At 41.8% G+C, this 16505-nt stretch overlaps 1 protein-coding gene across 8 annotated transcripts in view; it reads left to right on the forward strand.

Moving 5' to 3' along the window:
* Positions 1-16505, forward strand: part of IRAG1 (inositol 1,4,5-triphosphate receptor associated 1) — a 98301-nt gene that overhangs the window by 65716 nt on the left and 16080 nt on the right. For all 8 annotated transcript variants that reach the window (XM_036427016.2, XM_036427013.2, XM_036427014.2 and 5 more), the window contains 6 exons: positions 6586-6616; positions 7854-7994; positions 8427-8558; positions 11668-11809; positions 14821-14870; positions 15427-15534. In XM_036427016.2, the coding sequence (XP_036282909.1) occupies positions 6586-6616; positions 7854-7994; positions 8427-8558; positions 11668-11809; positions 14821-14870; positions 15427-15534 (604 nt within the window). The remainder of the gene's footprint in view (positions 1-6585; positions 6617-7853; positions 7995-8426; positions 8559-11667; positions 11810-14820; positions 14871-15426; positions 15535-16505) is intronic.

Genomic DNA, 16505 nt, shown 5'->3' on the forward strand with positions numbered 1-16505 from the left:
ACCCTAAGATGCAAATCCACTGAACAATGGAACAATCAATCACTATGATGCGCACTGACCACCAGGGGGCAGATGCTCAACGCAGGAGCTGCCCCCTGGTGGTCAGTGTGCTCCCACAGGGGGAGCATAGCTCAGCCAGAAGCTGGGCTCACCACTGGTGAGTGCAGTGGCGGCCGCAGAAGCCTCTCCTGCCTCTGCTGTAGGCAGGCAGTAAGAGAGGTCCCCAGACAATAAGAGGGATCAGGCCAGGCTGAGGGACCCCCTGCAAACCCCCTCCCCCCTTACAGTGCACAAAATAACTGAGAGATTCTAGGTCTCATATCTGCATAAAAATGTAGAACATTTGGAACCACACGAAGAAGGATGCTTGAAAAACCTACCAGGCTCTTTTCCACACATGGGGAGAAAGTGGCTTTACTTCCCAAGCCTCAGTCTCCTCACCTACACAACAGGGATCTGACATTGGTAGCTACATGAGATGGTGTGTGAGTCATGGCTTAGCATTTTGTCAGCACATAGCAGGCCCTGGGTTGAAAAGTGAATAGTTTAGAGTATAAAGGAGAGAAAATAGGGTACCACTAAGCAAAAGGGATTGGGAGGGTGCCTGCAAATGAGGCCTCCCACCAAGCCCAGCAACCTGGGGACTAAACTGTTGGGAACAAAACTACTGGGAGGAGCCACCAGACCTAACAGAGGTTCCCAATTTAGGGGTAAATATGAAAGGAAAACAAATTTTGCCCATTGGATGTTATGTGTTCAAATTCCACACTGTAATGACCTAAAACAGAACCATTAGGGCAATACTCAGAGGGACCTAGCAACTAAATCAACATTAAGAAAAGAGCTAGAAACAAGTTGGAAGCAGGCTGAATTCACAGCTGGAGGAGGGCGTGAGTTAGGCCAGTTCACCTGGTGGAAAGGCACGGAAGAGGTGTCCAGAGACAGGAAATAAAAGGAGAAGCACCCCAAATGCACTGCAGGTTACAAAGCACAAGTTTACATGCTATGTGTCTTTTGGTGTTAGTGACAACCCAGGGAGGCAGAAAAGAAAGATTTTCTTTTGTTCATTGTCAGTGAGAGAACAGAGAAGCAAAGCAACATACTGGCAAGTGATGAAGTCAGGAATCGAAATGGTGGACTGATCTGCCTTTCCAGCTATACCAGGGGCCTATATCAAAGTATCGAAACCATCATCAGTGCTTGTCAGTCTTTAAGGAATAAGAGTGCTACGGCTTCTTTTTCCTTTGTGAAGTTGAAGATAGTATGATTAGGGCACTCCTCCAGTGAATTAAATTTCTCCAGCTTTCCCAGGAGGGGAAGACTCAGCAGTTCTACCATCATTGAGAATGTTAACAGTTACTAGCCACCAAACATGAGGCCAAATTGGGTTTTCATGGTCTATGAAGAAGATCAGCTTCTGAAGCATGTGGTTCAGGCTGTCAGATTAAAGTCAGTATCTCTCATGCATTATGTCAATAGCCATGTTGCCCAACCCCAAGTTCCCAACTCCAACCACTAAATCAGCTTCCCTGCTTCTGGCTTCAGTAGAGGCTGTTTCCAAATTGGGCCCTTGGTTCAGCCTAGAACTCCGTAGCTCTGGTTCAGGGTTTAGGAGATATGGACAAACTGTCATGTATGCTGTCATTCAGAAGAAGAAAGCCAGAGCTTCAAGATTCCTTTCCCCAGAAGAAATACGGAAAAATTACACTTGAGTTTAATATGCAAAAGGAGTTTGTTTCATGTTCTGTGTGAACTACATAATTTTGGATTGACCCTTAACAAGAAGGAACTTATAGGGTCAGAAAATTTCAGTAGAAAAACCAGGTCTAGAACCCAAACTAGAAACATGGTCAATGGTTGGATAATAAGAGTGCAAAATGGAGATGTCTCAGGGTAAGGAATCCCAGGGTCAAATACCAGCAAGAGCAATAAACAGGCATTTAATCAACCAATATTCATTGAGTGCCCATTATGTGCCATTAAAATGGAGAACAAGGAGACACAGACCCTGTTCTCATGGCACTTACATTCTGGTTGGGGAGACAAATAATAGTCAAACAACAAATGAATGACTTCAGATAGCAAAGCTGTTAGGAAGACCACGAAATAGGCACATAGAGAATGGAGCATTGGGTAGAAGATCAAAGAAGGTCTCTACGATAAAGTAGTAATTAAGTTGAGACATACAAATGACAAAAAAAAAATAATAATAAAAAATAAAAAAAAAGTTACCCATGCAAAGATTTCAGGGAAAAAAATTTCCCGACAAAAAAGCATAGTAATTTCAACAAATCATTCTTGGATAATTGGATAGACACATACAAAAGAGTAAAATTACTTCATAATATACAAAAATTACTTCAAAATGGATCACAGGCCCTAAATATAAAAGCCAATGCTTTAAAGTATTAAAAGAAAAAATATAAAAGCAAATATGTGAGACCTTGGGTTAGACTATGGTTTTTTAGATATAACTCCAAAAGCACAAGCAACAAGAGAAAAAATAAGTGAATAGTATTTCACCAAACTTTTGTGATACAAACAATACCATCAAGAAAGTGAGAGGACAACCCAGAAAATGGAAGAAAATATTTGCAAATTATGTATCTGATAAGGGACTTATTTATAGAATATATAAAAAAAACTCATCAATCAATAAAAAAACAACTAATTTTTTAAAATGGTCAAAGGATTTAAGTAGACATTTCTTCAAAGAATATATATGAAGAGTTATTAAGCATATGAAAAGATGCTCAACATTTTTAGTCATTGGGAAAATGCAAATCAAAATGATAATGAGATACCATTTACATCCACTAGAATGGTTATACTAAAAAAGATTAACAATGTCAATGTGGAGGACTTGGAATCCTCAGTTAAATTGTGCAACCACTTTGGAATAACAGTTTGGCAGTTCTTCAAAAACTTAAACATAGTTACCATATGGCCCAGCAGTTCCATTCTTAGGTATATCATAAAGAGAAATGAAAATACTAGTATATGTCCACAAAACAATTTGTACATAAATGTTTACTAGCAGCATTTTCATAATAGCCAAAAAAAAAAAAAATAGAATCAACTCAAATGTCCATCAACTGATGAACAGGTAAACAAAATGTAATATATTTATACATTGGAATACTGTTCAGACACAAAAATAATATACTAATATATACTACAATGTGGTTGAACCTTGAAAACATTATGCCAAGTGTAAGAAGCCAGTCACAGAAGACCACATGTTGGTTCCATTTATAAGAAATATTCAGAGTAGGGAAATCCATAGAGAAAAAAAGGCACATTAGTGGTTGCTTGGTGGTGGGGTAAGGGGTTTGGAAAGGTGGAGAGTGGCTATTAATTAATGGGTACAGGGTTTCTTTTTTAGATGATGAAAATGTTCTAAAATTGACTGCAATGATGGTTGTAAAATTCTGTGATATACTAAAAACAATTGAATTGTATCTTTTATAGTAAGTGAATTATATTTCATAAAGTCGTTACAAAAGAGAGTGAAAAAAAGGAAAGAACAGTACTAACTATAAAGGTCCTGGGTCACTGAGTAAGTGTGTTTGAGGAGCAGATTGATGAATGTGGCTGGAGAGTGGGAAGAGGAGAGTGTGGTCGGGGCTGGTTCAGAGAAGGCCTTGATTTTATTCTAAGGCCTATCAAGGGAGTTTGAATTCCGAGGCAGGCAATGCCATCCAGAGGGATCTCCTTGTATGTCCCCTGCAAGCCTCTGTCTTTTTGGAGGCCCGAGGCTCTGCCCCCTACTTGCTTATGCCAGTTCATAAGGCATAGCTTCATCAAGAGCTGGCTATGTCTGTCACATAGCTTCTTTAACTAAATCACACTTCCCTGACTCCTCAGGGCTTAGTACATTTTTTTTTTTAAAAGTGTGTTCAATATCAAAATAGCAGAAAATGAGTCCTCAAAATAGAAAAATAAGTTTGGTTCATATGTCACAAAATATGCAAATTTCACACAAAGCCAAAGTCAGGAGTCAAAAGCAAGCTTAACGAGTTTTGATAAATCATTTAAGCAATATGTACCTGCTCTAGAAGATTATGTTGGCTGGCCCACAGCAGAAAGAGCCTGATGGGTGGGGTTGTGACAAGAATTGTAAGCATTAACCATCTTTGTAGTTGTTTATCCCATGCTCTGTACTCTGCTGAATTGCTGGCCATGGGGTCTTACTGCCTCATCCTGACAGGAAGACTCTCACAGTTCCTTGTCAGGGTGAGAACCAGCTCTTGCAGAGATAGCTGACCCTTACCTTTGCTCTTAGGGTCCCTCCACACCTGTCAAAGGGAGGAAGCTGTGTTTCCTGAGAGTCTTATCAATGGCACGCTCTGTTGCCATGTCCTATGACGCTGATAGAACCGCTCCCAGTCCTCCCACCCCAGCACAGGAAAGGGCCTGTGCATTATTTACATTGTCTGGGCTTCAGAACAAGGCTAGCTTTAGTTACCAGGAGAGTGGTGGCAGCAGCAACACAGTAAGCATGCAGATAAAAGGACTGCTTGCTGTGGGAACCTCTCAGAATGACACGGCTGTGCTAGACAGGACTTTCTTGCTGGGTCTGAGTCCAGCTGTGAAGAAGAGCTCTGGCCACTTTTTCCTACCTTTTATTCTATGGCTCACATGCACCCTTGTCACAATCCTCAGAGACAGGAGGAGGATCAAGCTTTGTGGACCTAGGTAGACCCAAAAAACTATTGTGTGCAGTTTATAAAGTATGTAGCACATGCACTTTCTTAGTAAATATTCAAAACTAGCCGTGAATAAGTTGTGATAACTAACATCCGAGTGCCTCCTGAGTGTGGATGTCATGTATATACACCTGTGTACACACACATATATATGTATACATAAATACCTGTGTATATCATATATGTGAACACACATATATACACACAGTTGTACACATGAGTATATGCATACATATATTCCTTATAAGACTCCTGTAAGATAAATAAAATATTCCCATCTGACAGATGAGCAAACAGAAGGAGATTAAAAGAACCCGTCCAAAGTCATGTCTAGTAGAGGCACTGATAGAGGACTGCCCCCAGGATCTATTGGGTCGGCAACTAAGTACTTGCGGATTTTTTAAAGAAAATCAAAGAGAATTTTTTCATGGAACTAAATAACTTTATTCTGTAATGTATTGCCCATTTTGATCAATGACCTTTTACCATCTTTCAGGCAGCATCATAATCCCACGTTCAAAAAACTTCTGGTTTTTATTAGCAAAAAACTGAATCAGGTACGATTTGACATCATCATCATTATTGAAATTTTTACCATTCAAGGAGTTTTGTAAAGATCGAAACAAAAAGTAATCAGATGGTGCAAGGTCAGGACTATATGGTGGATGTGGCAAAACATCCCAACCAAGCTCCATTAATTTTTGCCGAGTGACCAAAGATGTGTATGGCCTTGCATTGTCATGATGGAATACAACACCTTTTCGATTTGTCAATTCGGGCCGCTTTTCTTCAACTGCATTGTTTAATTTCGTTAGTTGTTCAATGTAGACATCAGAATTGATTGTTCGGTTGGGTGGTAAGAGTTCAAAGTAGACAATTCCTTTGTAATCCCACCAAACTGATAACAAAACCTTCTTTTGATGAATATCAGCTTTTGATGTTGTTTGAGTTGGTTCACCTGGCCTGCTCCACGATCTTTTCCACTTGATATTGTTGTAAACAACCCATTTTCATCGCCAGTTATCAGTCGTTTTAAAAATGGATCATTTTCATTACGTTTCTTTAGCAAATCGCAGCTGCTAATGCGTTGTGTTAACTGTGATTCTTTCAGTTCGTGAGGAACCCATGTATCGAGTTTTTGAACATAGCCAAGTTGTTTTAAGTGATTTTCAATGCATGTATGTGATACATGAAGCTTCTCTGAAATCTCACGTGTTGTACTGTGACAGTCCGAATTGATTATTGCTTTGATTAGGGCGTCATCAACTTCAACTGGACGACCAGAGCATTTTTCATCTTTGAGTGAAAAATCACCAGAACGAAATTTGGCAAACCAATTTTGACACTGCCGTTCTTTTAAGGCTTCGTCACCATAAACAGCACATAACTTTTTATGAGCTTGCAATGCGTTTTTCCCTTGTGGAAATAAAAAAGCAAAATATGATGAAAATGTTCCTTTTGATTTTCCATTTTTCAACGAACGCCAAACGAAAACTACAAAACAGATCAAAAAACTTTTTTCACTGATTAACAGCTGAATAGCCAACTACCAAATAACAAAATGTGTTTTACATTTGTACTACGTCTGCAAACCTAAAAATTCAACTGAAGCCATATGTGTGTGAAACCCGCAATTACTTAGCTGCCGACCCAATAGTATTTTCCACCATACTTCTTCTATAGGAGTCAATGTCTGATAGAATATCTCACAGATTCCAGAGCTCACACAAGTATACTCTGAATCTTTCCTATCTCATTAACTCCCCTTACTCAGTTTCTGGAAACCTATGGTCTGTTTGTTGTTCAAAGTCACCTTTTTTTTCTTTCATAAATTAGATAACATTAATTTGTGTGTCTTCCCCCCCCCCCCCCACAGTGCCCCTCCGCTCACTGAAAAGGAAGTTGAGGTAAGTAACTCCAGTGCTTTGTGAAATTATGAAGCCTGGGCTTGACTGGACTTTACTTATACTTTCATTGAAGGGCTAACCAGGAATGGAGAATCTAACATTGAGCATTACTGATAAACATGACTGAGAATCCCACCCACTGACACTGGTGAAGATGGCCATGGCAGTTTACAAGAGCCAGCTCCTGTCCTCAGATGGATGCTGACACAATCAGTGCTCAGCAAGATGGAAGCATCACAGGCTTTGGAATCAGTCTATGGTTGAAGCCTGGCTCTGCTACACTGTCTCAGTTTGAACAACTTAATGACCTCTCTGGTCTTAGTCTCTTTATCCATAATGGGATATAACAGTTCCCATAGAGAGGGTTTTGTGGGAGTAAATGAGGTGCATAAAACTCATGGCATTGCTGGCATATAATACATGCTCAATGAGGCCTGGTTACATGAACTTCAGAAGCTCAGGCAGAGTTCTGTCACCCCAATGGTATAAATCTGCTACCACCTGGCTCAGGCCGGGCAATGAAAGCTGTAAAACGAAGGCCATTGCTTCCTTCCTGTGTAGTCCATCTGTCTACTTCTCCTCCCCAGTGGTTTCCTATTATTCCAGGAATTCCATGTCTGATCAGTACACCTTTCAAAGTTCGTACACGCAGGCTGCATTTTTGGCATGGAATATTTGTTCCAGAAAGTTTCTCCTGACAGAATCATGCCTGGCCTTACTCCATTTCCTGGCAGCTCATAGCTGCTTCCAGTGAAGGATTTGGAATACTCAGGCAAGATGCTAGTTGAAGTTTGCTTCAAGTCAACAAGGCTTACATCTCAAATTATCTTTATAGTGGTTTCATGCGAAACCTCCAAAAAACCCACATGTAATAAATCCTAGCGTGAATCCAAACTGCTTACATAATCAGCTGTGTTGGCCCAAGTTTATCTAAACCTAAATACAGGATGTTATTTCCTTGAAGTTCAGGGGAAAACAAAGTGTTATTCTCTTATTATTCCTCAGTAAAATGCATCTGGTCTCTGGTCCTGGGAAGGACCTAGCATGGACCTCGGGTTACTAGCTCACCATTCTTGGTGCAGTTAGCCATAAGGGAGAGTTTCATGGATGCACTGTTACTTTGGTGACTGGTCCAGGAGCTAATGTAAAATGCTCATGCAAGAAACACACCTGCAGCTGCCCACGTTCCCTGCAATAACTCCTCCTAGCACCTCTCCCACGCTCTTGTTCCCAACAGAACGTGTTTGTACAACTGTCCTTGGCCTTTAGAAATGACAGCTACACCCTGGAATCTAGAATTAACCAGGCTGAAAGGGAACGCAACCTGACAGAAGAGGATACTGAGAAGGAACTGGAAAACTTCAAAACTTCCCTTATGGTAATTGTGGAGTCTGACTGGGGAATCCTTGGAGTTAGGACTATCTACAAGGGCCCTGCTGAGTACCCTGCTTTTCTCAGTCACCAAATAGTTTCCTGAAATGAGAAATCAGGGCCAGGCCCTGAGCCAGACAGTCTTTCTCAGAGTGTGCTGAGGCAGAGATCCTGAAGGACTGGTGACCTGAAGGGCAAGTGTCTAAGGCCACTGAGCCCTTAGAATCTTCTCAGGAGGGGGGCTGGGTGACTGGGAACCAGAGACCCAGATGTGATTCCCTTCTCTTAGGCCAGCCAAGTATAGAGTGTCCACATGGGGCATCTCCAGTGCCCGGAGGAAGCTGTAGCTCCGGCCTTGCAGAGGCCACTCCTCTCAGGCAGGACTGGGACCGGGGCTCACCCTGTGAGGACCCCGGGTGATTTCTTTCTCTCTCCTCAGTCTTCAGCTTCACTCTGGCACCACTGTGAGCACCGGGAGACCTACCAGAGGCTGCTGGAGGATATCGCTGTCCTGCACCGCCTGGCTGCCCGCCTCTCCAGCCGCGCTGAGATGGTGGGGGCTGTCCGCCAGGTGAGCCTCGCCAGCTCCCAGCCCTGCTGACTGGCTCTGCTCTGCCCACAGTAACTAAAGCAATAATATAAGCAGTGACAACTCAGATACCACTGATTGATGGCTTCCTCTGTGTCAGTACATTGTTGTGGTTTTTTTGGTGGACCACTTAACCCTCAAGTGCTCCTTATAAAAGTTTCTGTGGGCACATACACACTCCCTCCTTTTCTTGGAGATTTCTAAAGCATATTGCAATAATCAAGCCTTTAAGAAGTCTTATAGTGAAGAAGCCTGTTTAAGTTTACCTCTGTATTTCTCAAATTTGAAGAACCAACACCACTCCTTTTATATGTCTCATAAAATATACCTACTCAGCTCCCATGGAACTAGTATTTGGCAAAACATGCTTTAGGAAAAACAGCTCTGTTTCATTTAATCCCCGCAGCAATCCTTTAAAGTAAATATCCTTATCCCCCGATGAAGACATGAAGTCTCAGAAGAGTAACAGCAGGAATAGCGGCAGAGCTGGGGCCCTGGTTGGGCTCCCTCTCAGCCACAAGGCAGTCCTGAAGCACACAGAGACTGCCCTGATCCGGGTTGGTGTGTAGGATCAGGCTGCCTGAGATCTGATCTTGCCCCAACCAGGGTTCACTTTGTGGCCTTGGGCCAGTTACTGAGCTTTCTGTGTTTCAGCTTCTCCAACAAAATACGTGGCTGTTGGTAGTATCTGCCATATAGGGTTGCTGACAAACTTGTAAAACACCTGCTGCTATTACCGGGGACCCATGTCCTGCCTCACTGACTGCGTCAGCAGGGTGTTCCTGGGGCAGTGCTTGTAGAACAAAGGAAGGGCAAGACACTGGCTGTCCTATCTTTCTGTCTTCCAGGGGAAAAAGCTCATGACTCAGCAGCAGTACCCAGGAAGTCAATCCAGCTGGGAGCAGTCAAAAAGGAAGAGCTCAAAGGAAGTGGCTGGTCTCAGCTCACAGATATAGGGAACTTTTCTAGGGCACAGTCACTGAGCATGACCCTCTATGATTAGGCAGACACCCTGGGCTAGGCACTCTGGAGGATTCAAGGGGTATAAGCAGAGAAAAATCTTTCTGACCTATACAGCTATCCCAAACATGTTTCTAGGCTCATGTGTGTTGCTCACTTCAGTCTTTACCCATCTCCAAATGGCTTTCTACCCCTAGCTTCTGAGTCTAAGTCCTCACCTCTCTCTCTAGTTCTACCAGACTGTAGAATGCCATCAGTCCCACTCCATCAGTCTAATTTCCACGGGTGGCCTGATTATGTCACTCCCTTACATTAAGACAAGGCCCTTCATAACCCAGCTCTAACTGCCTTTACTGTGAACAAACCCAACTGCTTGCTGATTCCTACATGAGTGGGATGGCCTGTACATCCCCAGTTTTCCAGACAGTCTTAGTATTTGCCTATTGTCCTAGCATAATTCTTTTTAAAATGTTTTATTAAATTTATTGGGATGACACATTAGTTAATGAGATTATATGTTTCAAGGGTACAATTTTATATCACATCATCTGAATGTTGCATTGTGTGCTCAACACCCAAAGTCAAATCTTCTGTCACCATATATTTGGCCCCATTTGCTCTCTTCTACCTCCTTCTACCCCATTCCCTCTGGTAACCACCATACTATTATCTGTATTTATGAGTGTTTGTTTGTTTTTGTTCATTTATTGCTTTCTGTTTTATATCCCACATATGAATGAAATCATATGGTTCTTGTTGTTTGGTTTTTGTCTGACTTGTTTCACTTAGCATGATATTCTCAAGATCCATACATCTTGTAATGAATGACAGTATTTTGTCTTTTCTTATGGCTGAGCAGTATTCCATTGTATGTATATACCACATCTTCTTTATCCAATCATCTACTGAGGAAGACTTAAGTTGTTTCCATGTCTTAGCTACCATGAATAATGCTGCAATGAACACAGAGGTACATATAAATATTTACAAATAAATGTTTTCAAATTTTCATGTAGATGCCCAGCAGTGGTATTGCCAGACCATATGGTAGCTCTATTCTTAATTTATTTTGGAATCTCCATATTGTTTTCCATAGCGTCTGTACCAGTTTACATTCCCACCAGAAATGAAAGAGGGTTCCTTTTTCTCCACAACCTCTCCAACACTTGTTATTTCTTGTCTTGTTGAAAATAACAATTCTAACAGGGGTGAGGTGGTATTTCATTATGGTTTTTATTTGCATTTCCTTAATAGCTAGTGAAGTTGAACTTCTTTTCATACATCTGATGGCTATTTGTATGCCTTCTTGGGAGAAGTATCTGTTCAGGTCCTCTACCCATTTTTTTTATTAGATTGTTTTGTTGTTGAGTTGTATGTGTCCTCTATATATTTTGGATATTAGCCCCTTATTGGAGGTATCACTTCCGTTCGACTGCTTGCCTTTTAGTTTTGCTGATGGTTTCTTTTGCTCTGCAGACGTTTTTTAGTTTGATATAGTCTCATTCATTTATTTTTGCTTTTGCTTCCCTTGCCTTTGGGATTAAATTCATAATATCTTCTCTAAAACCAATGCCCATAAGTTTAGTACCTATGTTGTCTTCTATGTAATTTATTGTTTCAGGTCTTATACTTAGGTCTTTGATCTCAGCATAATTCTTAATAACACTCCCTTTCACTTTTCAAAGGACTTCTCCTTGGAAGGTATATCCTTTACCCAGATACAAGACCTATGGTTTCCTGTCTCTGTACCTTTGCTCTTAGAATTCCCTGTCCAGAATGTTCATTGTCCCTTGTGTCCATGTCTAAATGCCCAGCTTCTGCCTACACCCTACAGCCACTTCACTCCATCTCCATGAAACTCCCTGAGCCATTCTCTGTGAGCAGAGCTGATTCTCTTCCGCCTGCCATCACCTGAAGCTTTATGTCTGTGCTTGTTCTTGTCCTCTGAGTGCAGATGCCTACAACCTGTCTCAGCTCACATGGTGGACAGCAAACTCTTGGAGGGCAGGGTCATGTCTAATTACTCCATGTATCCTTTTGATTCACTCAGCCCAGACCCTCATTCAGTGCAAACAAGTGCTGATGAGCTTTTACCCCAAATGCCTGTGTTTCCCGATCTCCTTTCCTGCAGGAAAAGCGCATGTCAAAGGCAACAGAGGTGATGATGCAGTACGTGGAGAACCTGAAGAGGACATATGAGAAGGACCATGCAGAGCTCATGGAATTTAAAAAACTGGCAAATCAGAATTCTAGCCGCACCTGCGGTCCCTCTGGTAAGGAACCAGAGTCCTGCCCTCATCTTGGGCCTGCAATGTGGGTCCCTGATGTCTCCAGGCTGGAATTGCACCTAACAGGGCTGCCCCAGGACACATTTCAGATTGAGCCAGGTTCACTGCCCCTGCCAAATGCTGCCCACAAAGGCTTCCAGCAGCTGCTCCAAAGGGGCCAAACATGAATGGCCCCAAAGCAACTGTGGCGCAGAGAACCAGAGCAGCTAACTATGACTTGAAGCCCACAGTTTGTGAGCGCTCACTCCACTTTGTGAAATGAGAGACCCCAGACCCTTTGTGCTTTGGGGGCCCCTTCAGGCAACATATACTTTAGACTGAATCCTGGAAAGCATTAGGGATCCAACCAAAGATTTCAGTCAGGGAAATGACATGATCATATGTGGAGTTTAGAAGGGTCCCTCTGACTATTGTAAGGCCAGTACATTCTTGGGCAAAGCCAGAGCTGGGGAATGCCATGAAGCTGCTATTACAACAGCCCAGGTGGAAGATGAAGTCTGAATAGAGAAGAGGAAGTGAAAGCCTGGCCAATGGAGACACTGCTGAGAAGAATAACAGACTCATGAGCAAGACAAATGTTTTAAAGAAATCCTCTTTTAAAAAGGTTCTATAAAATTGCTCTCAGAGCACAGAGGAGGGAGGCAGGCTGAGATAGTCAAGGAAAGTGTCTGAGCAGTATTTTAAAGTAAAAATAGAAGTCTTCAGGAAAGAGGAAGAAACACATCCTGGTGGTATTAATAGCATGTACAGAGGTGTGTGGTTGCCAGGATGAGGTATGATAGTGACAGGGTGAAGGTGAGACTTGGTACATCAGGGCCACATGCCAGGCCTTTGTCCCTTAGGCAATAAAGGAGTCACTGGTGAGTTGACATCACCCAACACTGTCAGATTGTGTTTTGAGAAGATCTATCTGACTTAGGGTGGGTAATGCTTGAGGGAAGGGCAGACGCTAAGGCATGGAGACGGGTTAAGAGGCTCCTGAGCAGTGCAGGAAGAGGACAGTGCCTTGGGACAGAAAGTCTCCTTAGGCTGCCAGGGTTTAGGCTCTGGCTGATGCCGATGGTGTCAGTGGGAGAAAAGAGACATTTTAGGGACAGGAATCCCCGTGGAATGCAAACATCCGTGTTACCAAGAGCGGGAGGAGGGAAAGTACAGAAACTAACAGATGGAGAAACCTTTATAAACAGGAGGTTTCACAAGTTTCCTGGGAAATATCACTGATGCTTCCCAGCTCCAGAATGTCTGCTCTGGATCTTGGCAGTGAGGTTCCTGACCCACATGTGCCTGGGCCTCTAACAAACCACTCCCTGTCAGTCCTGGAAGTTGGGAAAGTTGCCATCAAAGAAACCCTAGTACCGGGCTCTTGTATTATCACCCTACAAGGTGCACTGTCCCCTGTGGACCACCTTAGCCAAGATTTATAAAATGAGAAGGTACCCATTCATTCTATAGAAATTTATTAGCACCACATGATAGAGACGTAAAGGGCACACAGTCCTGATCCAAAGGAGCTCCCAAACCTGTGGGGAGAGCAGGGCAGTATAGTCGGTGCTGTGACAGAGGCAAGCAGACTTCCATGGGGAGCACACTGCACAGCCTCTGCTTCAGTCTGGAGGGTGGTGAGAAAGTGCCTACAGTAAGAAGGGGAACAGATAGCCGAGTCTTGAATGGTGAATAATGTTTCAGACATTTGTTCCCACTCCACTGTTTTATACCTCAGCTTGGCTCATACAGAGGGGCCAGCACCCACCCAACAGGTGTGTCCATCAGATACTCTATGACCATTCCTTAATACACAGTGTTTGTTTGTAAGCCTTTACATGGTTTCTGGCAATCTTTGTCTTTTCCGGAAACTCTAAAGACTACAGTGAAATAAAAATACCTCTGATTTCAAGAGCAGTGTTACTTCTAAAATCTATTTTAAAAGAAAAATATGACGTCTGGTTTTTTTTCTAAATATGAAACATGCAGATTGTCTGCATTTTGGATTTTTTCCTTAAAATAGATTTTAGAAGTATAACTATTAGTCATGGGAAAAACATACTTATAAGGCTCTTAAAGCAAATTATTTTCAAATAACCCATTAATACTTTCATTTAATGAGTTACAATAATGCTCAATTCATTGTGCTATTGACACTTGCCCTTTCCTTTAAAAAAATATCTTTGACTTTGATGGGTCAAAATTGTATCTCATCTCATATGAGATACAATTAATTAGTATTTTTTGACCTTTTCAAATGTTCCTTAGACATTTGTACTTCCACTTTCACAAATTCTCTAATTATAATTTTTGCTCACTTATACGATTAGTATTTTATTCATTTGTATGAACTCTTCATATATAAGGAATATTTTTCTGGTTCTGCTATTTTGGCTGACTAGGACACTTCAAACCCTTTAACCACAAATAGTTTTTGCTGGAAAAAGATAAAGCAAACATTAGTCTAAAAGAATAGCTGAATCTACAAGAACATAAATCGAAGTACTCAGATACAAGAAAAGAAAGGAGAACTGAAACCAAGCTGACCCTGCAGCCTCCTTGCGACCAGAGTCAGCCTCGGTTATCTGGGCGCAGGGCTTTGCTCTTGCACACAATCTGAGACGAGGCCCTCAACACCCATGGCAGACATGACTCCGAGCCTCCTATAGACTTTCCAAGGGCTGCATCCTTAGACAGAAAAAACAAAAAAAAACCAAAAATAAAATAAAAAAAAAATCACCAAACAGCAGAGAAAGAAATCAAGGAAGTTTGTCTGTTTTTCCCTGAGCTCTAGTAGGAAAAAATGCTTTCTCCTTCCTCATAGGAAAAGTGCCTGCTCCAAAAGTACAGGCCATCATGGAAGTGGCGATGAAATATGCAGAGAATCTGGGAGGAGCATGGCATGAGGCCTCTGGTCCATGGACGCCATGGTTTAGTTTCTAACTAACTGTTCCCTGCTGGAGGCTATTCTGAAAAACTTACCTAAGTTCTTTTCTCTGTTCCTCCTGTTGCAGAAGATGGGGTCCCTCGCACGGCGCGGTCCATGTCCCTCTCTCTGGGAAAGGTATGCATGTTCAAGGGGTACCAGGGCTCCTGGAGGAAGTACAACAGAAGTTTCCACAGTCACGCAGGAGATCATTCGTTCCTGGACCCACGGGGGGGGCGTGGGGGTGGGGGGGGGAAAAGAACCTCTGGACAGTCTCTAATTTGGCTCCTCACACCTTCTAGCTCATCCTCCAGCCTTCACTTGCTCATAGTTTTCCTGACTGTAACATTCCTTAGATGAACATGAAACGATGCATAAACCTTGGTATTACTATAGTTTTATACACTATCAAGGATGTTACCCAGAGTCTGGGGGTCATTTCTATTTAATTTCTTCAGGATTTAATAACCTAAAATAGAAACATGCTGAGACATCACTTACCACTAACAGAAAAGTTGTGTCAACTTTGGCTACTCTCTCCATACCAACTCCCACCACCATCATTACCCCAAAGTAAAATTATCCAGTGAATGTTATTACAGCAGTAGGAATGAGTAGGTATATCCAGGACCTTTCTGAGTCGTGGGTGCTGCTCCCTTCATGACACTGAGCCTGGCTACTTCTTTTTCTATAGAACATGCCCCGCCGGAGAGTCAGCGTTGCTGTGGTCCCCAAGTTTAATGCCCTGAACCTGCCCAGTCAGCCTCCAAGCTCATCACCCATCCCTTCCTTACCTGCCCTGGTGAGTATGATCATGTTTGCCAGCTGACCCTATTTGACCTCTCCTTCAAACTCACTACTATGTGGGTGACCATGGTGTGGGCAAAGACAATAAGATGAGTTTATTCCCAGCACAGATTCTAGGCCATAGGCTTAAAAAGCCCAATTTAGACCAGGCTCCATGTCTTCCACTGAAGAAGAAGATAGTAAGTGGTATCCCTTTTTATGCTTAAACTACACCATCCAAGGTGGGTACAATTTTGTCCCATTCTGCAATGGGCTTTAACACCTGAGCTACATTTTGTAGTGGTAGAGCTGAGCTTTGAACCATAGGCTCTCTGATTCTAAAGTGTGTATTCTTTAAAAAACCAACAATTCATTTTATTTTAAAACGTTTATACTTTCAGACACATTCAAATTTTACAAAGTTGCAATTTTGGCATATAAAAAATTGGGGGTAGGAACAAAATTTCTTCCAGAACTGGCTAAAGAATGTCACAATGCTTTAGACTTTGGACAGAAAGTAACACCAGATCTGAGTACCAACTGTGATTTCCCCTTTTTAGCTTGTGACAAGTTATTTCATCTCTCTTTGCCTCACTTTTTTCAAAGCTTGAATTCTTAAACAAAATGTTATTCTGTCCTGATTCTTTGCAATCTTGTTTATAACAACAAAAAAGATGGAGACTATTCAAATGTCCATTAATAAGAGATTAAATAAATTACAGACATCCCTATAAGAAGTTCCTATATGCAGTTGCTAAAAATTATGATTAGAATATAAATAGAGTGGGGCAAAAGTAGATTTACAGTTGTGAGTACATGAAACAGAGTTTAATATTATATTATTGTTATTAATTATTGTATTATTTTCCATATGAACAATTATAAACCTACTTTTCCCCCACCCTGTATTTATTGACATAAAAAATTTTCAAATTAGTAAAAAGGAGTTAAATACAAAAACAGTATATATAGATAATTCTGCTTTGT

Source organism: Pipistrellus kuhlii, unplaced genomic scaffold, assembly GCF_014108245.1.
Source record: "Pipistrellus kuhlii isolate mPipKuh1 unplaced genomic scaffold, mPipKuh1.p scaffold_m20_p_9, whole genome shotgun sequence".
Classification (NCBI taxonomy): domain Eukaryota; kingdom Metazoa; phylum Chordata; class Mammalia; order Chiroptera; family Vespertilionidae; genus Pipistrellus; species Pipistrellus kuhlii.